General features: G+C 42.5%; 1 protein-coding gene across 4 annotated transcripts in view; it reads right to left on the bottom strand.

Moving 5' to 3' along the window:
* pcbp4 (poly(rC) binding protein 4) overlaps nt 1–21,989 on the bottom strand; it is a 488,978-nt gene that overhangs the window by 14,081 nt on the left and 452,908 nt on the right. For all 4 annotated transcript variants that reach the window (XM_030418806.1, XM_030418807.1, XM_030418805.1 and 1 more), the window contains 7 exons: nt 19,911–20,042; nt 19,034–19,162; nt 15,401–15,475; nt 12,272–12,343; nt 4,525–4,566; nt 4,354–4,432; nt 1,764–1,819 (listed from right to left, as the gene is read on the bottom strand). In XM_030418806.1, the coding sequence (XP_030274666.1) occupies nt 1,764–1,819; nt 4,354–4,432; nt 4,525–4,566; nt 12,272–12,343; nt 15,401–15,475; nt 19,034–19,162; nt 19,911–20,042 (585 nt within the window). The remainder of the gene's footprint in view (nt 1–1,763; nt 1,820–4,353; nt 4,433–4,524; nt 4,567–12,271; nt 12,344–15,400; nt 15,476–19,033; nt 19,163–19,910; nt 20,043–21,989) is intronic.

Below are 21,989 nucleotides of genomic sequence, written 5' to 3'. Positions count from 1 at the left end.
GTCACTGCGTTGACCTCGCGACAGTCAACATGTCCATCAAATGTCAAACGTCCTTGAGCGCGACACTGAACTGTTAGCTGTCTGCTTCACTGCCTGAAATAAACAGTCGGAGCCGCGAGTCGTCAGCGGCTCTGCAGCGACACCCAAACACTGTCCCACGTTCAATATGAATGGATCTGTGTGGATCAGATGGAAACTGACGCAGGACACCAGCAGCAGAGAGTGATTTCACTTCTGGTGTTTGTCTGGAAGATTTCAAATAGTCAAACAAAAACAAAGAATTGAGGTGAAATGCAATAACACGTAATTTATATTTCATATGTCTTGGGTGGATCATTAAGTTCCCTACAAACCAAACTCACATCAGAGAACTAGAAAGTCTGACTGCAGTGCCGCTCACGTCTCCTGCTGCACTTGAACGCACCACAAAGACTACAGCTGGTGGCCAACAAGCCTGCACGTTCTGTGCCTCTGCAAAGGAAATATCTCTCTGCTGATACACAAACCGCTGTTCTGATTTAGCAGCGTTTGATGACACCACTCTCGCTGATGTCGCTGCTGCTCATCGAGAACACGTCTGATAAAAAGATGCAAATGTCACTGAAGAAGAGGAGGAGGAGGAAAACAAGAAGACACTGAACTGAGGCTTCTTCTTTCTTCTTCTGTTTCTCGTTCCACACTGATCTGCTGAGCCGAGCAGCCAATCAGAGTCTTTTCTCTCAGACAGCTGATCGCTATGTTCCACTGGGTTGGATTAAAACTTGTCCAAGAAGATTTTAAAGCTCTTAAAAATCATTTTCATCATGAATTAATTTAAATAGTCGTTGCTGAATGTTTACAGTCAACAAATTAATAACAATAAATAAGAAGAATATGAAGAATCTGTCACTTTCAGAATTAATATCTCCACTAGTTTTTACTCTGTTGAACTAAATGTTGATTCTGAGTCGTATTAATAAAGTTTCATCACATCTACGAGTTATTTAGTCCTGCAAAGATATTTTGAATGTGGATTTTCCCAGGAAAGATGTAAAAGATGTTAATATTCAATGCCGACACAAGAACATTACATTTGTTATAATACTCCATGATTTAAAAACTGAACTGAAAATAGTTTTCAGTGGTTTTATTTTTGGGTTTTCACTTGAAGGTTTTCGATCTGTGTGATATTTATATTATTGAGCCTGTTTTTCATTTGTTTTAGAACATTTACAAGTTCACCCTTTAATAGTTCAGTTTGTTGCGTATTGGATGATGTCATCTTGTGTCTGAATGAAACACCCATCTTAGTTCTTCAGCTCAAACACGCGTTATTCTACAGTTTCAGACTTTGGTGAACTCTTTCCTGAGAGCTGTTATGGAACAACCTGAGTGTGTTCACTGAGTTTTCAGGGACATACAGATAATTAGTTTTCTGTCATTATAACTGAACTAATTGCTCATCACAGTGACATTAAAGTGAAAGCGTCCAGCAGAGAGCAGCAGAGAGCCGCCGGCACTGAATGCCGTCTTTAGTTTCTCATGAGAAGGTGAAAAATAACTTTTTCTGCTTTGACATGGAAACAAATCGTCAACTCAAAGTAAAGAAAACCCCAAAAAAGCACATCAGTCGTCCAATCACAACATGGGGGTGGCGCCATGGGCGGAGCTTATGGCAGCCGTGACAGACAGCCTTTCAAATTAAAAGTGTTTCCTGTGGGCTGGAGGGCATTTTCTGTGCAAATCTGAATAATTGACTGGGTTACATATCTGTCAGTACTTACATCGTTTGGAATGAGGAGCTCCTGAGACGTGGTTTGGGAAGAGGTGTCCATTCCTCCTGAGAGAGAGAGAGGGAGGAAGGGAGGGAGGGAGGGAGGGAAGGAGGGAGGGAGGGAGGGAGGCAGAGGGAGAGAGAGAGAGAGAGAGAGGGAGATGTTAATTTGACTCTTTCATAAGCAGCATGATCTTTTTTCCTTCCTTCCTTCCTCCTGTATTGTCCTTCTTCACTCTTCACAGGAAGTGTTCTGGTCACTGCAAGCTCAACCAGCAGTGGTTCTGATAAAGTGTGTGAATGTGTTTCGGCAAGTGGGTGGTTGTGTGTGTGTGTGTGTGTGCTGCACTTGCACGACTGATGGGTTTTATACCTGCGACATAATGGAATAATCATCCATCCGTATCCTCACATGATAATTCGCTCTCAGCCGCGCTCGTGTGGTTTGTGTGAAAAATGACATGACAGAGTCTCTTTAACAGTGGAGCGGTTCTGACCCGGCCAGCACAAGCTGTGTTTCACGTGTGCACAAACACTGTAACACATGAAAAGTACTCAGATCTTTCACCTAAAGCTGCAACAATCAACATTCATTTAGTGGTAATTCTGGCAAAACTGTACAGGAATTTAATACTATGTGTTTAATGTTGCATGTTTCTTTCAGACAATTCCAAAATAAAGACATAAACGGATCAAAAATTCCTTAAAAGCACATTTGGCAAAACCACAGTGTAGAAATACAAGTAAAAGTATAAAAGTATGAGCCTAAAATATTCTCAAAGTACCAAAAATAAAGGAATTTACAGTGCAGCTGGTGAAGTTGGAGCTTATTTTAAATTTTTTGTGGTGCTTTGTAACTTGTACATTTCTCCCAAAGATCAATATAAATGTATGTTATCTTGTAATCTATAATCTGCAAAGTGATTTAGATTATTGAACAAATTTATTGGAGTGAAAAATATAATAAAATAGTATATAATGTCCTTCTGAAATGTATTGTAAGAGTGGTTGTAGCAGCTCTACTTTCACCAAGGAGGAACGATCTGAGATTAACTTCAGTCTGGATAAATGTGCTGATTTTACCCTCAGTTAGCATGTGGGACATTTTATCTGTGTCAAAGTTGGGAATGGTTGTAACAGGATTTTAAAGAAGTGTTTCAACCAACACTGTAATGACAACCAAATGTATTTTCTCCTCCGGTGCTCGGCGTACAGGCCTGTAATTTCCCCAGTAAACACACAACCGTCTTCAGCTGTTTCCGTCCTTCCTGACCGGCCGGCTGCTGCTCCTCCTCCAGAGCCGCCAAACAGAGAACGATTAATTCAAGCTCGGACTATCAACTGAATGAACCCAGAGACACAGCTGGGAGCTGAAGGAGTCGGTGTGTTTACAGGGGAAAACACAGCAGCCAGAGCACATGTATGAATGCTCACTACTGCAACCACACATCAGGCTGTAAGAATGGAGCTTAATGTATTAATCACCACTTAATTAAACATACAGCTGGAGTATCTGAGACTCTGATGTTTATAGGAGAAAAAATAAATAATAAATGATAATAACTTCAACAAATTATAGGCGCTGAAACAAAACGTGTCACAACCAGCCTCGCTCTCCTCAATCAGGAAATAAAAAGTACAAATCTCCTCGAGTAAAGTCCTCGACCTCTGCAGACGAGGAGGGAACGTGAGGATCTATTAGCTGCTGTTGCTGTGAAGTGGCTGGATGTGTGAGAGGTCTCACCTCTGACTGCTCTCACATTCAGTCTTTGACTTTTACAAGACAGAAGCGTCGACCGTCTACATCGTTACACCTCTGATGTTTTCACCTTTTGGTCAGATGTAATTTCTCCACAGCAGCGAGTTGATAACGAATGCAGCCAGGCAACGTTTGACTTAAGAGAGCGTCAGCATGTAAACGCAGCTGGATGCTCAGAATCAAAGCTAACTCAGATGATTATAATGCAGATCTGTGCACTAAAGTAAAGATCATACACGTATAACATGAATTATCTCACGACGCGCTGCTGAACGAGAAGCTCACGTCACTGATGGGAACAACAGAAACGACCATCTGCATTTTAAAAGATGAATCCAGAGCATGTCGGACAAAATTATTACATTCTTACAAACACTTTCCTTATTTTTAATACTGCGAATGATGAAATTGGAGGTAATGACACTCTGAAATGGAAATAAGGTTTTTGAATAAAACTTTGTTCTTTTAATTTCTTTTTTTTTATTGAAGCCGTCACCAGAGCTTCTGGATGACGACCAAAAAGTAGAAAAGAAAGTTTGACAGCAAAATGACTTCAAAGTGAACAGATGGATCACTCTCACACACACACACACACACACACACACACACCCCCACACACACACTCACACACACACACACACACACACACCCACACACACACTCTCTCACACACACACACACACACACACGCCGGTAGGAAAGTGATGTTATTGGTGAATCTTCGACTATCATGTAACACCAAGAGGAACACTAACTACTGCGACAATCAGGTTTAAAGCCTGTCTTGCGTCACAGGTGTGTGTGTGTGTGTGTGTGTGTGTGTGTGTGTGTGTGTGCATACCAGGTAGAACTTGTGTAGCTGATTGGCTGATGGGGGCCAGGCCCTGATGCTGCATTGACAACTGGTGGAGCTTTGCCAACTGAAAGAGACAAGAGAAAATAAATGGAAGCATCATGATGTCACAGAAACATTAAAACAGTGAAACTGTCCGTCACTCGTTTTTCTTATTACCTCTGAATGTGGAATGCCGTAGTGACTCTGTACTGCGTACGTCTGCGACACACAAGGAAAGAAAACAGTGTTGTTAAAGTCAACGTCCACGTTTATTCATAGAGGACGACTGAAGACTTAGGTCAGGTCTGCAAGAAATACTGAAAACCTTTCTGCACATATCAGGAGAAAAACATTTCATTTAAATATTTTTTTTATTTCAAGAAACGTGCACGACATCAACTATAGAAAAGTCAGTAAAGGTTGTAAAGCATTCATCCATCATAACATATCGGCTCTGTGACACATTTCTTGTTTAACTGTTTGTGTCGTTGAACCTCTGACTTCATATATGAAACACACCCGACACCTCGGCCCGTCTCTGTGTCACACATTGTTTTATTCCTACAGATTTTTAATATAGATACCTGAACGTAATCGCTCTGTACAGTTTGATGAAAATAGCGCAACACTTTCCAAGAGATCGTAGGAAGCCGGTAAGTAAAAGATGAATCCTTGCATGAGCTCAAAGTCTGTTTCTGTACACTGAGTATTAAATAAGCATCTTATTGGTCTTAATATCAGCAGGATTAATTCTTCCCAATGCTCCACTGAACACACCAGAGCAGAACAGTGACTACAGAGAGTAAAAACACTTTCACTCGATCATCCGTCCCGACTGGATCTCCTGTGACTCCTTCTTACAGCCCGTGTTTATCTCCAAGATCACCATTTAAAGAGTTTCAGAGGCCGTCCTGAATCCCACAGTCAACTTCAAAGAGACTGAACACTTCCATAGGCAATGTGTGTGTGTGTTTGTGTGATGACTTGGTGCATTGGAGCTGTTTTCTGTGAGACTTTGTGTGTCTCCCCGAGGTTCACCACACCTTATATAACAGATTTCAGGGCTGTTATCCTCGACGCAGACTGCATTGCCACTGCTGCTGAACTTTTGACTCCTGTTGCTAATGCAGGAAAAAAAAAAAAACGTTTGGCGAAAAGAGCTCCCATCAGGAAAAAAAACCTGCATCTGACAGGTGCTACAGGAATAATCGACCTGGCCGTGCTGCTGCTGCTCGGCCTCCTTGATGGTGTAATGCGTCTCCCTGATCTGTAGATGTGCCGGTAAATATTAATACACCGCTGCACGCCTGATTTAAAACGGTCCACGCAGGCCCGAACACAAAAAAAGTGCCAAACACTCATAAATATTCATCGGTGGCTTCATACAGCAGACATCAGAGATGCAGCAGCAGCTGCGGCACCGCTGGCCCGTTTTCATCTCAGAGTAAGAAATCCGTTCTTACTGGACATTAATTCTCAGAGTGACGCTTTTTTTTGGGTTCCTCTTTCAGCGTTTGGAGTTAAAAGAGTTTCTTGTTGTTCAATCTCTGCTGATATTTAGGAGCTGACAGGAGACGATCAGTCACTCTTAGGAGCTATTTTGTGAGAAAGGACCAAAAGTCGCCTCTGCAGAAACAGATTACTTTGCTCCCAGTCATGAGACCTGATTTCTACAGATTCATGGGGAAATGTATTTTAATATTTTCATGCAGAGTTCCAACACTTGATATCTCTAAATCTTTATGCAGTATATATCTAATTTATTTATCTTTTTAAATCTGACCCACTGACTTTCTATCCTTCCACTGATTGATTACTTGCTCACAGATATATTTTACTCGTGCGGTTGTTTACTTCCACCACTTCTCTCCTTCTCTCTCACTCATACATATTTATGACAGCCAGAGTTAAAATGCGTCCAGCTGATAATATCAATAAGAAATCCTCACAGTTATAATCATGAAATGAAGATTAATGTTAAATCCCAGAAACGTCTCTGAGAGCTGCAGATGAATCTGTCAACAGGAAGTAAATACCAGAAATTAAAGTTCACAAATATGATGAATCCTCCTCCTCCTCTCTCTCCCTCCTCATGACTGTAGCCTAAATACTGAATACAAATCATAAATCGCCTCACACCGGCCACTTAACACGACACTAACCCTCCATCGGTCCAACTGTTACATCCCTCCACGTCTCCTCCTTTCCTTCACATCATTTTTCTTTTTCTTGTATTATTTCTCTTATCTCTTATCTCTCTATTAGTCCTCTACCTTTTAGTCAAATTCAAGCAGAGGTGTGACAAGTCCACACATTATTTCCTTAAGTAGAAGTACTGATTTATCTTCTTTACTCCAGTAAAGTAATACAGTACATCTTCTTTACTCCAGTAAAGTAATACAGTACAGCTTCTTTACTCCAGTAAAGTAATACAGTACAGCTTCTTTACTCCAGTAAGAAATAGAGTACAGCTTCTTTACTCCAGTAAAGTAATACAGTACATCTTCTTTACTCCAGTAAAGTAATACAGTACAGCTTCTTTACTCCAGTAAGAAATAGAGTACAGCTTCTTTACTCCAGTAAAGTAATACAGTACAGCTTCTTTACTCCAGTAAAGTAATACAGTATAGCTTCTTTACTCCAGTAAAGTTATACAGTACAGCTTCTTTACTCAGGTAAGAAATAGAGTACAGCTTCTTTACTCCAGTAAAGTAATACAGTACAGCTTCTTTACTCCTGTAAGAAATACAGTACAGCTTCTTTACTCCATTAAGAAATAGAGTACAGCTTCTTTACTCCAGTAAAGTAATACAGTACAGCTTCTTTACTCCTGTAAGAAATACAGTACAGCTTCTTTACTCCATTAAGAAATAGAGTACAGCTTCTTTACTCCAGTAAAGTAATACAGTACAGCTTCTTTACTCCAGTAAAGTAATACAGTATAGCTTCTTTACTCCAGTAAAGTAATACAGTACAGCTTCTTTACTCCAGTAAGTAATACAGTACAGCTTCTTTACTCCAGTAAGAAATACAGTGCAGCTTCTTTACTCCAATAAAGAAATACAGTACAGCTTCTTTACTCCAATAAAGTAATACAGTACAGCTTCTTTACTCCAGTAAAGTAATAGATTACAGGCTCTGACATGTACTCAGAGTATCAGAGTAAAAAGTCTCCCTCTGAAGGACATTTGTGGTCAAAGCTAACTGAAGCTCACGTCATATTAATAGAATTCAAAGACTATTAAAGTTAAAGGTAGAATCAGTAGGATTTGTCCCAGCTGTTCCTGAACGCACCACAAAGACAGTTGATTGTTGAGTCTCATTCCCAGGACGTCAAATAGACACATGTTGGGTTGGTAAAGCGTCCCGAGCAGCAACAAAGAGAGAAAATCAGAAACTCTCTGCAGATACGAGACACTAACACGCCTTTTCTCCACATTCCAGTCTCCCTCTCTGTCTGTTTACGGCTTCTTATGTCTTTTACGTCTTTGTCTCGTCTCGCTGCGTCTGCCGTGCGTGATGTGCTCTGATAGGTCCACATCAGTCTGCTGATGGTGGGAAATAACAAGAATCCATAATTCACCTCAGATGCATCAAACTAAAGTAACAAGGCTGTTCTGAAGCTGTGAGGAGGAGAAAGTACAGATTTTTGTGTTCAGATGTAGAGACGAGAAGTCAGAAGCTGAAACACCTGCGGGACAGTAAAGTATTTGTACCAGGAAGTCTTCAGGCATGCTTTTATAGCTTCTAACCGAACTGCAGTGTTTGAGGAGATGACAGTGAGAACACGTCGGCACTCTAGTCTGTTTTCTTAAAGCAGCTGCAGAGACGAGTGTCCACCCGGAGACAGCAGCAGCTGTGATTGGACGACAGACCTGACATCATCAGAGAGCTTTTCTGATTTTCTCCCCCTCCCTTCTTCAGCCTGTCACTCCCTCCCTCCTCCCATCAGTCCTGGAGCCTCCATTAGCTTCTGTTACTGTGTGATGGAGTAAAGTGCTCTTCTGTTCTCGTTCGTCTCTTTTCTTTTTTTTTTTTAATCCATATGCTCGTTTATCAGCGAGTCTCTCTTTCAGTCTGTCTTCTTCATCCAGTCGACTCTCTCTCTCTCTCTCTCTCCTAACACTGTGTTTCAGTCTCAGACAGTTTGTGACACTTCTCAGTTTCAGATGAGGTGTGAGCTGTAGTAAAACTGAGCCAAAGAAAGGAACGAAACTCAAAATGAATGAATCAACTGTCCTGTTTTAAAGACAGTCACATGACGTGTATCTGGTCCAATTAAATATTCAATCGATTGGTATTTAGCAGATCTAAATGACCCAATCGTTCAGTCCATTTGTCCCGGTGCTGCTTCATTCTTATCTCACAGTGTTCTGTGCTGTCGATCACATACTGTACATGATCAGGCTGATATTAGTCAGCAGAGACGAACTTACACACCGACAAACACCGGAGTGGTTTCTACAGCTCGTATGAGGCCGTGAGATGATGTCTGCGGTTGTGTTGTTGAAAAGTATTCTGAATGCGTTTGGCCCGCAGCCCGACTCTCCTCTGACATGAAATAAATGTGTGAGCGCTGATTGTGGGTTCGCTGGTTCGTTGAAGGACGCTTAGTTAATGTCAGTGACACACTGGCTGTTGGCACTGACCTCAGACCATTCAGTGAGGGATGATCTGAAGAGCCTCGTCCTTGACATGAGAGCTGTTTGTGCTGGAGTGTTTGCAGCGGGCATCTGGGAGCAAAACGAGTAATTTATCCATTTATCTCCACCGTTTAGTTTCCAGTGTTACAATCATAAACGAAAGCTGCACGTGTGGATGTTGAGAAGATGTTGTGTTCATCGAGCAGGTATCATTCTTCAAAAGCTGGTGTCTTTTTCTTTTTTCAGAGATGTGTTTCTCCGGAGGAAAACAGATGTCTAGGAGCCACGAGAGTAGATTTAACATAACTGCATGAACCTGACCTGACCTACACTGTGATGAACTGCCAGCCCACAGACGATTCATCACACTGTCCTCACAGCTACCCGCAAAAACCCTGCAGAGATTAATGACGCAAACAAAAATCGGCCTGTTTGTTGCTGCAGGTGCAATTCAGGAAAAGAGTAAATACACCCTCCAGTTCTGCGAGGACCCTCAACATATGCATCAGAGGACCGGAGGGTGGACGTCTGTGCAGGGACACTGATCACCACATCGTGGATTCCTGCTGTGCTGTGAGCAGCTGCTGAACAGGAAACAGGAAGTCCAGTGGAGCGTTTACTGTCACTATGAGAAGCTTCTGTGTGAGGACTCCTGGTGTGTTGTTATCGTGGTTAGTTTTATTGTCCGTCAGCTCCAAATATCTCGTTAAAGGGAGACACTTCAGGTGGAAACTGAATTTTTCTTCCTAATTCACAATTTTTCGCTCTGTCCTCCAGTAACAGTCGAGCGAGTGGGGAAGTCGTTGTGTTTACTCTGTTCCCAAAACTGATTTCTGTATTTTTAATCATAAAGTCTCATTTGCATATTTATACAACATAAAATACCCAAATAAACAACAATACAGAAGACAGCTGTCAGTGTGTGGAGGCCTCATCTATCAGATAACATGTTCACTCTTCATCATTTTCTCTGAATTGAATTTTACAGCGAACATCTTTGAAGGACGTTTTTTCTCTCAGACTCTCAGACAGATTTCTGCTCTTCAGCAGCACCAAACATCAAACATCTCAGTTTTACTCCAGTTTATATTCTGGAGGTTTTTTTTTATAGATCTCATTCACAGCCTGAACATTTTATTTCTACAAGCACTGATAATTTGGATTTTTATGTCTGCTGACAGTATAAAAATCTGATTTTCAAACATGATGTTTTCCAACGTTCAGATTTCTGTTCTGTAAATTCAGACAAAATGGAGCATTTTTAATGAGGTAATGCAACATTTGCATGTTCAAAACAATCATCTTAACTTAAGTTATCAACCAGGGAAGTTTCAGGATCACATCTATTAGTTAACATTCGCGTAAATGTGTTGCGTTCACTGACGACAGGGGAGAATTAAACCTCCTGTTCTATGAGACGCCTGTTTGACCAGCTGAACGTGACCTGCAGCTGCTGTATGATCCCATTCGAAGGTCTCTTATGACCATTTTCAATTTAAGTCACTTGCGATATTAATTCTGTATCAGGCTGAAGTCCGTCTGTCGGGTCAGCCGGCGCTCTGCTTCACTGTAAGACATCTGGAGCCAAGCTTCCTCTTAGTGCCTCAAATTCGAGCACACAAAATTGACCAAATTCAATTTTGCAATTACAGCAGACGGCTGTTTTACAAGAACAGATGAATCTGCTCCATTTTCATTTGGTCTTCCGGCTGCTCTCAGACCAGCAGGACACCACAGGGGAGAGGTATCGAGTGTGAGGCGACTGGATTCAGACGTTTACCTCAGCCGGCAGAATAAAACTGACTCGACTGAGTGGATTCTGTTTTCACCACTTTTCTCCATCGTCTTCCATCTTGTATCTCTTCCCTCGGTTATCTTTCCCTCTCCTCTCTTTTCTCCTATCTACACTTTCTGCCAGGCCATTCTCTATTTGTCACTTTTCTTTATTTATTTCTTTACATCTCAGCGTTTTCATTCTCTACTTCAGGACCGTCATCTTTACTCAGCCTCAGTTACTCTGCACCTTCTTTTTCTCAGTGTTTCATGAGAAAAAGAGGTGTTATATTTATTGCGCCCGTGTGTGCAGAGGTGTTAATCTGGGATCCTTGACCGCTCTGACCATCTGCTTTTATGATGCCATCGCCGGCTGCAGCACTGTGATTGAACTCAGCTCGCTTGGCTCCGTCCCAGACTCCAGGAGAGTGTTTACCTGCACAGCTCGCTGCAACACGTGAAGACATTCATTCCAAAATTTGATAAAGATTGATTGATTTTAGTCTGGCGCTGAATGAAGAGTGAGAATTTGAGAAGGACATTAAACGGCATCTTTCACATTAGAGAAACACAGCGAGGTGATTTAAAGGCATCGATTCAGCCATTTTAAACGGCTCCTCGTCTTGTTGGCGGATTAACCCCTTAAGGAACACCGTTCCAACATAGGAACACCACCCACTAAACAACATCCTTCGTAAAAACTAATAGTTTTTTTGCTAATAGTTTTAAGCATCTGATCTTAACAGTATATACTCACTGTTGGAAAGCTGAGACTGTCGTGATTATTTTAAAGCCCAAATACAAAGGAAAAAAGTTATTTCCAGACCATGTAATAGCCTTCTAAACTCACCATGACACAACATTAGAAAGAGCCCTCTACCGCAGGAAGCAAGAATGCCTACATACCTTCGGAGTGTTCCCTTTTTCCACAGCTACAACGTCATGACACAATTTTTTTTTCGTAGTTCGCCGAGAGTCCATAGAATGGGAATATCCATGTCATTTTACCCAAAGCTAGCTACAAGTGTCAAACAAGCAAGAAACCCTGCAGGGTCTTAGCTTTCATTTGAGACCAAGATTATGTTTCTAGGTAAAGGGGTTCTCAAGTTAGAAGCCTTTGAATCTCAGTAGGCGCTCTTGGAAAAAAAAGGACCCAAGCAAAACACACAGACATGCCTTTAGAAAAAAAGAATTTGAAAAATCAATTTTTTAGTCTTTTGACTTCAAATTTTGAGTGTAGCAAGCTGAGACCTGTGGCTATGGCCTAATTGTGTCTGCTGTGTCCATAGACATACCTGAACCCTTATATCTTAGTCAGTTTATTGACATTTGAATTGGACGGAAACCAAAACCTGCGTTCCAACCTCTGTAACTCTGTGTGGGAGCTGTCATGCTTTTAATTTCAGTATGTCGTTTTGGAAAAAGAAGCTTAAAATGGAGGCGTTCATTAAGAGGTTAAAAAAAGGCAGATATTAAAGTGACCTTTGACTCCAGGTGGTCATACTCACTTGCTGCAGGTCGACTCCTCCCTGCGCCACTGAGAACAAAGGGTGAGAGCCAAAGTCTGACGCCTCGAACACCTTCAGAGACACACAAGCAGAGACAACGCCACAGTTAGAGCATCAAACAACATCCTGGTTCATGAATCTGAAGCTTCGCTGCACATTCAGGACGCCGTCACACCTGTGCTTTAAATAAATTGCTCCAAGGAGAAAGAAGTTCCTGTTCACATCTTACAAACAAAACAAAGAGCCAACGATAACGTTTCTACACACTGAGACCTGAACGGCTTCATCACCAACACACACACACACACACACACACATGCGGAAATCAAACTGTGGTGACTGACAGCAGGTCACGCTGCAATTTCCTGCTGCTCGTGTGTTTATCTACAGCAGAATACACAAGATCCAAACGCCTCTGCTTTAAAACCTGCACTCACATCGTTACACACAAACTGTCTGTGCTGCACATGAAGAGCATCACATCACATGACCAGGAGATGAACTTCACAGGATACTAATGTCTATACATTTGGTACCAGAGCCACAAGAGAGAGAGAGAAAAATGTTGTTTCTCACCTCTTAAGATACCAATTAGATTACAAATAAAAAACACTTTGTATCTCTGTCAATATACAAGTAAAGTGTTAAACTAATTATAAACTAATAATGTTTTATTTTTGCAGTTTTGCTCTCTTCTGTTCATCAGCATGAGTCAAATCCAATAACTCAAAAAGAGATAAGAAGTTCATTTAGTCTGTTGTTTATTAGCAGATGAGAAGATGAGCGAGAACAGAAGAGAAGTGAAGGAGCAGTTTATTGATCGCTGAGGAGAAACAAGATGATGACGAAGGCTTCGTGTCCACAGACGAGCGCTGAGAGAGATACGCTGACCGTGCATCGACGATATGTTGACGGCGGCTGTATGATCCGCTCTGATCCTCTGAGGTTTAATATTTATCTGACATCAGGACATCGGAGGAGGAGGATGTGGGCGATGACATCATCCACAGGAGACGAGAATGCGGTGAATATTATCGACGAGGCCATCGAGAGAGACAAACAGCCCCGGCGACGTCCAGCAGAGGTCCGTAATGTGGACTCAACCGGTCTCAGAACCTACAGCGGCCATCTTGGATCAGAATAAATACGGTTGGTTTATTTCACTGATCGCTCTGTGTGTCATTGAAGACAACAAACACATATGGCCAATTAAAAAAGTGATTATTATATATCATATTTTGCTTATTATTATTTTATTGTACTTCATCTTGTCCTCAAAATGTTTATATTTATAACATAATGAGGTAATAACACAAACGGTTTCTGTCAGTGAATAAACGAGCTGCTCTCAGAGGAACATAACATCCCAGAACAGGTGGCAGGGTCCGCCACATATAAACAAAGTAAAACAGGTCAGTTTGTTTATTTTGTTTATTTATCAGTGAATTAAGATCTTCTCTCTCATTACATTCTTCACGGAACTACACAAAGAGAACACTGAAGAAAACAGTGAAACATGATCCTGTTTTATTGAATTTCCTTCAGTGAATTATTGATTTTTCCCTCTCAGATGAGGAGACACGAGGAGGGATGTTCAGGTCTGAGGCTGCTGACACGTCCTCTGTGTTTTGGTATTCAACTGTTGACAACAGCGACGTCTCACAGCCTCTCAGCGTTCATCCACAAATATCCAAATGCTCCAGACAGCTATGCAGAGAGAGAGAGCCATCTCCAAACAATCTCTGTTACAGTCCAGCGATGTGTGACCAAGGACACACAGATCTCAGTTGTGCCGCTCTCTCAGGGAAAATCATCCTCCAGCTCGAACTGACCGAGTGACAACCTGCAAACTGCTCGGCTCTGATGCACCGCTGAGGCTGAGTGCACACGGCAAGACTCAGCCAATTAAACATCAGAGTTTCTGTCCCTGAAAACTTTTCAGAGCTCAAGGTACTTCGGAAAAACCTACAGGGAGAAATCGTTAGGGACGCGGGAATATTTCACTTTGGTTTGGTAACTTGTGAGGAAAAGGAATAATTGGGGCTAAACCAGGCCAGAGCGTTCGGATCGTTAAAACTCGGTTCTGATTGAACGTCTCACGCTGTGTTACATCAGGAGACACACGTCCACATGTAGCATCATATAAATACATCATAGTTATTTATGAGGATGAAGGTAATCTAGATTCTCTTTTTCCGTCCTGATTATTTTCTTTATAATGACACGATCTAATCGTCTAAATCACAAACATACGGTGGTATATTTACATCAGTTATTGGTTTAATCAGCTTCAGCTTGTAATCAACAGAAACAAGAGTTAATGTGATTAAAGTGACAAACAGCAGCTGCAGGAACAGCAACAGTGAAACGCCAGATGTTTTAAATACACCTGCGACTGACGTTAAAGTCAATTATTTATATATTTACGTGTGTGTATAAACTGTACTCAGTCTCGTAGAACCGTCATTACGTCTGCAGCATCCACACACACACACACACACACACACACACACACACACACACACACACACATCTGACTGATGACTGGTGACGATTTGTCCTGAATAAACATGAAAACAGCCTCATTTGTTTCCTGTTGGACGGACGGTGACAGGAGCTGCCATTCACAACGCACGGCACCTATCAGACAGACATTTAACAAGCGTGTGTGTGTGTGTGTGTGTGTGTGTGTGTGTGTGTGTGTGTGTGTGTGTGTGTGTAAATCAGAGCGAACGAGTGGACATTATCCGTAACATGCAAATTGCAAACTAAAGCAAATTCTGACAATAAGTGATGTATCGACTCATCCATCCGTCCACTCCTCTATCTTCACCTCCATCCTCCCCCTCCATCATCCATCCATCCATCATCTCTTCCTCCCCCTGTAGATCCCCTACATCCACCCATCTATCCGACCCATTAATCCGTCCACCCACACTCCCTTCCTCCCCTCCTGCTGCTTCCCCTCCTTTTCTTTTCATCGGTTCTTGTGCGATTCACTTCACTTCATCGTATTTGTCGTCTTGTAACCCTCAGATTTTTATATTCTATGTTTGGTTCTGTGTTGTTGTGGTTTATCTGGTGATTTAAATGACTTCCAGTCAAGTTAATCATCCTCCGTCCTCTCACCTGGTTTCCTGCCAGCAGAACAGTACCCGGGGTCGGGCTGGGCCGGTATGGAATCGTCGCTCCCTTTGGTGGAGACTGAAACAGAAACAGAAAGTGAGAGATGAGGAAGAGTCAGAGTGTTTATTTATCAAGTGTCTCAGAGCAGGACATCTGGGAGTGGAACAGATTTGTTTTTCAGACTCATTGAATCTGTGCTGATGATTTGGGAGCGTTTGATGAACGTCAGCGAGCTGGACGGATTGTTAAAGTCTTCCATGTGACGATATTCACATTTTTTTATCACGAGACAATAATAATAGTACTACCTTCATTCCCCTCCCTCCAACACCAGGACAGCAGGAGTCATCATATTATTCTGACTGTTTTAATTGTTGCTGATTGTTTCTCATTATCAAACTGATTCATTGGGTTTTTTTTCAGCTTTTTATTCCCAAAATAACAGAAACTAACAGCTGTTGGAGTGTTCGATCCAGAGGAGATGGATGTAAAAGAGCGACGTGTCTAACAGAAGGTAAGAAACATCAGTCACAGGTCAGTTCTCACCCTCCATGTTTGTAGTTTTAGCTTGGAAACTTTCTTCATGTCATCACAGAGGCTTGGATGTGTCTGAAGCTGGATGCTCTTTATTCTATTTTTCATTGTTTCTCGGCCCGTCTCACCTCACAGTGTGATGTCACTGAACTGTCAGCTGATGTCTCACACGTTTCTCTTCTGTTTGAACATCCGGAGACGTCCAATCAAAACATTGCATTCAGATCTCAGTGACTTGTGTTGAGTTGCTGCTCTGCTGCTTGTTCGCTGTGTTTGTGTGAGAAATCATTGTTTTTCATACTGAGCTGAACGACAGTGTGTTCGTTAGGCTCTGATTTACAGTCTGATAGCTTCAACGTTCGGCTGATGATGGACGGTGAGTTTGTTAACGTTGACCTTTCAGTGCTTTATCTAAATATGCATCAATATTTTTGTCATGTCGTGCAAAACTGTTCTCACCCCGAACACGTCAAACACGGCGGCCTGCTCGGCGGCTGCACGCTTCCTGGCTTTCAGGTGAGTTGTGTGCAGGACTCTCCTGCAGGAGTTGCACTGAATAGTTTTAAAGTGCAAGTACGTTAAATCATGTTCTTAAGTAACTCCGTCCCAGCATGCAGTGGGTGGCAGGAGACAACAGTCCAGCAGAAAGCAGATCAAAAGATTTCTTGTCTGAGATCAGACGGCGTGGACGGACACAGACACGGTAAACTCTTTGATTTCAGCAGCACTTGAAAGTGAATGAGTTTCGCTCGGGTCAGCGTTTTTATTTCTTTTCTTTCTCTCACTCCTCCTCTCTCATCCCAGATTAAGGTGCTCGGAATATCAATGAGCTCCCGCAGCCTTTGATTTCACTGTTTCCGTCTCTAATCTCCGAGACGTAGCTCATCTTAATGACCGCCGCCGCTGATTAATTCTAATACAATCGTGAATTATAGATTTGAGTGTTTCCATTTTGCAGATTATTAGAAAGCGGACGTACCTCATGAAAACACTTTAATGTGATGGAGAGCGGACAGGTGGAGAGAATCACCTCTGCAGCTCCGTCCTTTCTAAATTAGCATGGCGTTGCGTCAGAGCAGAAGCTTTGTGTCGTGTTTGTCGGATCATATATATAAATCAGGAGAGGAATGAAATCTGAGTGAAGCTCGTGTTTGTGTTTCTGAATTTGACACGGCTGATTTAATAACATGAAATGACTTTGAACTGAGCCTCTAACCAAACACAGCAGAGAGCGCGGACGTGAACGGATCCTCCAGGTCTGATAAGAGGAATAAGAAAAAGGTTCTGAGCTGTAAAGGAGCCGACACATCGACAATGTGAGAAGAAGCGGCGGAGAATCATCAGCTCATTGTTTACCAGTCTGGTTCACATTCAGCGCTTTCTAAGGCGGCGTTTCCAGAGAAACACCTCTAAAAAGCCACAGTACAGCTGCTCAGCAGAGGTGAACATGATGGAGCATTTAGCAGCTGAAGAGATATTTCCCACAGGAGCCGGAGGAGACCAAAAACAGAGCGAACAGAAAGAGAATATCACACACACGACTCCAAATTAAATACGTATGATCGTGTTGTTTTGAGCCTGCAGGATGTGGAAGTCTGTGACTCTCTTATCAACTTTAACACACATTATGTTAAAGGGATATTCCGGTGTAAGTTTAACACCCTGTGAAACTGTGTTTCACTCCCTCTCGAGAGATCAAGTTTGCAGACCGCTAGCTAATGTAGTTTTAGCATCCTCAGAAACAACCGCACGACAACAATACACTGCAGTAAATGGATCCAAATATAAAACCACCACAAATAATGCTCAGAACAGCACCAAACTTCAGCAACATTAGAAACAGGGTCCCAGCACATATTTCAACAACATTTGATATAGTTGCCGTATTCACCACCCGAGAAGCCTAAAACTACGTTAGCTAGCGGTCTGCTAACTTGATCTCTCGAGAGGGAGTCTAACACAGTTTCACGGTGTGTTAGAACATGGATTAAACTTACACTGGAATATCCCTTTAAAGACGAGTGTTGTGTGCTCAGGAGGAACAAACACCGAGAGGCTCATCAGGTTCTGATCCGGAGACGTTAACAGACGGGAGGAGAGCTCAGAGATGAATCTTTGACTCCTGTCGATCAGTCTGACTGCAGCAGTGATCCGGAGATGACCTCCAGGTTCTGTTCTGTTGACTGCTCACTGGAGCTTTTTAAATACTTAATTGCAATATTTCCTGCAATATCTTCTTTACAAATGTAATATTTAAAATAAAAAAATACTTGTTATACAGATAAATGAATTGCAAAGATATCTGAGACACCCGATCAGAAAAAACTAAGAAACGAAAGTGTCGATCTGCAGAGTCGAGCTTTCAGGTAAATCTTAGCAAGATGATAAATCTAAGTCTGTTATACGCAGCGTGTTGACGTACGTCAGACGATCCTTTTGTTTCCAGTGGATTGATACACGACTTATTTTCTAGTTTCAAAGCTACAACATCCACATTTTTACACAGCTGTCTCGGCGTTGGACCCCTCTGTGTGCGGTCCCTGATTCTCCCTGAACGTCTTCTGTTTATCGTCCTCACCAACAGTGAAATGAAATATTGCCCCTGGCAACACAGATATCTGTACCGAGTAGCGCGCCGTGTGCCGTCATCTAATACCAAGAATATCAATGGGCTATTTCTGTTTTATGCACAAACACAATGTTTTTCTCCTCCCTGATGGAGTGCTCCTGGAAATCTGAGCACAGTTCTTATTTTGCTCGTTTGCACCGATCAGGATCAAATCTGTGCATACGAACGTTTGATGAATGAGGTCCTTTGTCTGATGAAGACTTCTGTGAAACGTTGTTTCCTAAAATAGTTTGAGAGCTTCGATCACAGAGATCCTTTGTCTTATTCTGTTGTCATACCAACAGAACGAGTCCAGCTTCTGAAGGCCGAGCTCATCGTTTCACTTATTTTCATTTCCTGAACGCACAGACAATTAAACGACTCTTCATGTATTTATTTATTATTATGAGATTATTCTGTGTGTGTCGGATGAGATGAAGATCAACACAGCGACACACACACACACACACACTTCCTCCCTCACTGATACACACCTCGAGGATCACGGTGCAGATGAGCTTCACACACTGGATGATGGCGTCCTGGCTCCCTGATATCGTCACCTCTCTCTCTGTGGAGTTGGGGAGGAGGTCACCTGCCACCTGCACCTGGGCACCTGTCGTCTGCACACACACACACACACACACACACACACGCACACAGAGCAGTTATTCCCTTCCTACCTGAGAACATACCGAGTCGAGCTGAGCAGAAAACACGCCGTCAGACACTAAAAAGCTGCAGGGAAGCGGCGCAGAGAGTGTGTGAGCAGGAAGCTCTGACAGGAATTATGAGCTGCGAGAACATTCGTGGTTTTGTTCATAATTCATAAGGTCACGCGTCGGATCACGTATTAATCGACGCGATGAATCGAGCCAAGTTGAGACAGCCAGTCAGAGTGAATGAGCGTGAATTTAAAGTCGTGGTTTTTATGGCGTTTAACAAAATATCCCGCAGCCTTCTTCCTCTCGCCACATTCAATAACTCTCAAGTTCAGAATTTATTCATTTAATATTTTTTGCTCCTTCAGACCTCAGTTAGTTAACTATGTTGCCATGGAAACAGGCGTATGAGAGATGACGGTCAGATCTGACACTTAACATTCAGCTTTATGTGAGATTTAACTGAGGAGCGGCCTTTGCGAAGTTTTCAAGGTCTTATTTCACTCTGCGAGTCTGAGCTTCTCTTCCTGTTGTCGCTCTTATTCCGTGTATCTGCAGAAGAAAACTGTGAAGAGGATCCGTGTGGGAACATTTGATCCTCCCACAACGTTTCAGTCCTGAAATATCTAAACTCATCAGTGATGGTTGATGCTTCCTCCTGTCTGCAGGACGACCTGTGATTCCTCTCGCCGTCTCTGCGAACACTCACCTCTCGGATCTCCTTGATCTTGGAGCCTCCCTTGCCGATGAGAGAGCCGCACTGGCTGGCCGGGATGACCAACCTCAAGGTGACCGGAGGCTTACTGGTCACCGTGCCGTTAGCTACCAACGCTGCCAGGTCCTGAGAGAGAGACGGAGAGAGACATCGTGTGGTTACACTGACAGCACTTCTTCAATCTGACTGAAATCATTCTGACAACAGACTTACTAAGTGATAACATGCTTAACTAACAAAAAGGGAGATGGACACTAAATAACCTGCATCTGTGAGTTCTGTGTGTGGATCCATCTCTCAGTCTGAATGAATGAATGCTCATTTCTTTCAGACGTGAAAACAAAACAAAACAAATAACCGAAGAGAAAGAAAAGTGTGTTACAGAGTAAATCCATTAACAAGCATCGACACGCCTGTTTAATCCGACTCATTCTCCACAACTTACTAATCAATCATAATCAGTTCACCTCCTGACGAGTCTGCCTGAAGACGAACGATAAATGCAGATGTCAGCTCTGTCGTTTGGTTTAATAGAGAACATCTGCTGCTGCGAGCTGCGAGGGAAACTCTGAGCCGACAGAGTTTCAGGACAACAAATCACATCTCGTGTTAAACAAATAGCGATTATAACGTCTGACTTCATCGTGACTGAAGGCTGCAACACTGAGGCGTCCTGAATATCTGACTGTCACCATCATAATTCATCAGTTTGTATGTTTGGTATCTGAAGGTCGGCCGGTGGTGAACGTGACTGACAGACATTCGTTAGATAAAAACACACCTTTGAATCGAGGAAGTCATCATACAAACCTTCTCACCTGAACTGTGTTGCTAGGAAACAGCTTAGGCACAAGTTTATCTGTTCAGTTGTTAATATTAGCAAATATTTAAACCACAGATATTAAAGCTCTCTTTCAGATCAGGACAAAAGGACAAAGTGAAGGATGGAAACAGCAGCAACATGAGAAAACTTCAGAGAAACGTTTCTTCAGCTTCTTCTGCTGTTCATCCGTCACTCGACACTCATGAAGTCGCTGTGTAACGTCTTTAAAACTCTACATTCTTCATTTAAAGGACGAAGCGTTCGTCAGTGAGACGAGTCTGAACGCTGCAGTTCCTCTTTTTACTCTCAAAACATGGAGCGATGCAGCCGAGAGTCTCTGCGTCTTTCTATGTTTCCACAGATCGACAGCTCTTTTTAGCTTTGGACTTCAACATTTTTCATTTTTTTTGTAGGTTTATCAAAAGTGAGAATCAGCTTTCGGCTTTCAGGATTTCTGTCATCTGCAAATTTAAAAAATGTGCATGAAGACAAGACGGATCGGCCTCTGACATCTCTCTCCTCCTCCTTCACTCTGCTTTAACACATTTTCCTCAAACATGCAAGAAGGAAAATCTGCAGATTTGGAATAAAACATCAGCAGTTAATGTTTCTGCAAACCGAGGATGCGTCCAAGGTTGATATCTGTACCAAACGAGGCGCATCAGGTTCACATTAAACGCTTATTAGCCACCTTTCACTTGAGGACGTGTTCATCTTTCTCTGTTTTAAAACCCTTCAACACATTTACTTTCAGACAGGAGATGTCTCATCCAGCACAGTAAAGAAAGGACTACAATTAAAAAAGGACGGTACAGACTGGAGAGAGGTCGCTGCCGGTGAAGGGTCGGCGCTGATGAACAGAAAACCTCGACACTCGCCTGTCGTTCCTTTGTTTCCGATGCAGATCACAGACTGTATTTGCTCTGTTCAAACGTCTCTCTCTCTCTCTGACCTTGACTTTCTCTCTGTTTCAACATCTGTGTCTCTCCTCCTCCCCCTCCTCCTCCTCCTCCTCCTCTCTTTCTGTCAGTTGTGGTCGATGTAATTTGATGAATACGCAGCGTTCCCATCAGGATACGAGGAGAATACAGCCTGAATGCTCACAAACAACCTGAGATTTCAAGGTGAACTGTTCGCGGCTTCACGTCGGACAGAACATCCCAACAGTTCTCAGTGAGCGATGTCACCGAGACAGAAGACACAGAAGAACTGATTTAGGATTAAAAAGTCAGTTTGAGTCCAACATCCCC

Source organism: Sparus aurata, chromosome 6, assembly GCF_900880675.1.
Source record: "Sparus aurata chromosome 6, fSpaAur1.1, whole genome shotgun sequence".
Classification (NCBI taxonomy): domain Eukaryota; kingdom Metazoa; phylum Chordata; class Actinopteri; order Spariformes; family Sparidae; genus Sparus; species Sparus aurata.
Note: the sequence above shows the minus strand (reverse complement) of the source record. Positions and strands in the feature narration are given on the sequence as shown.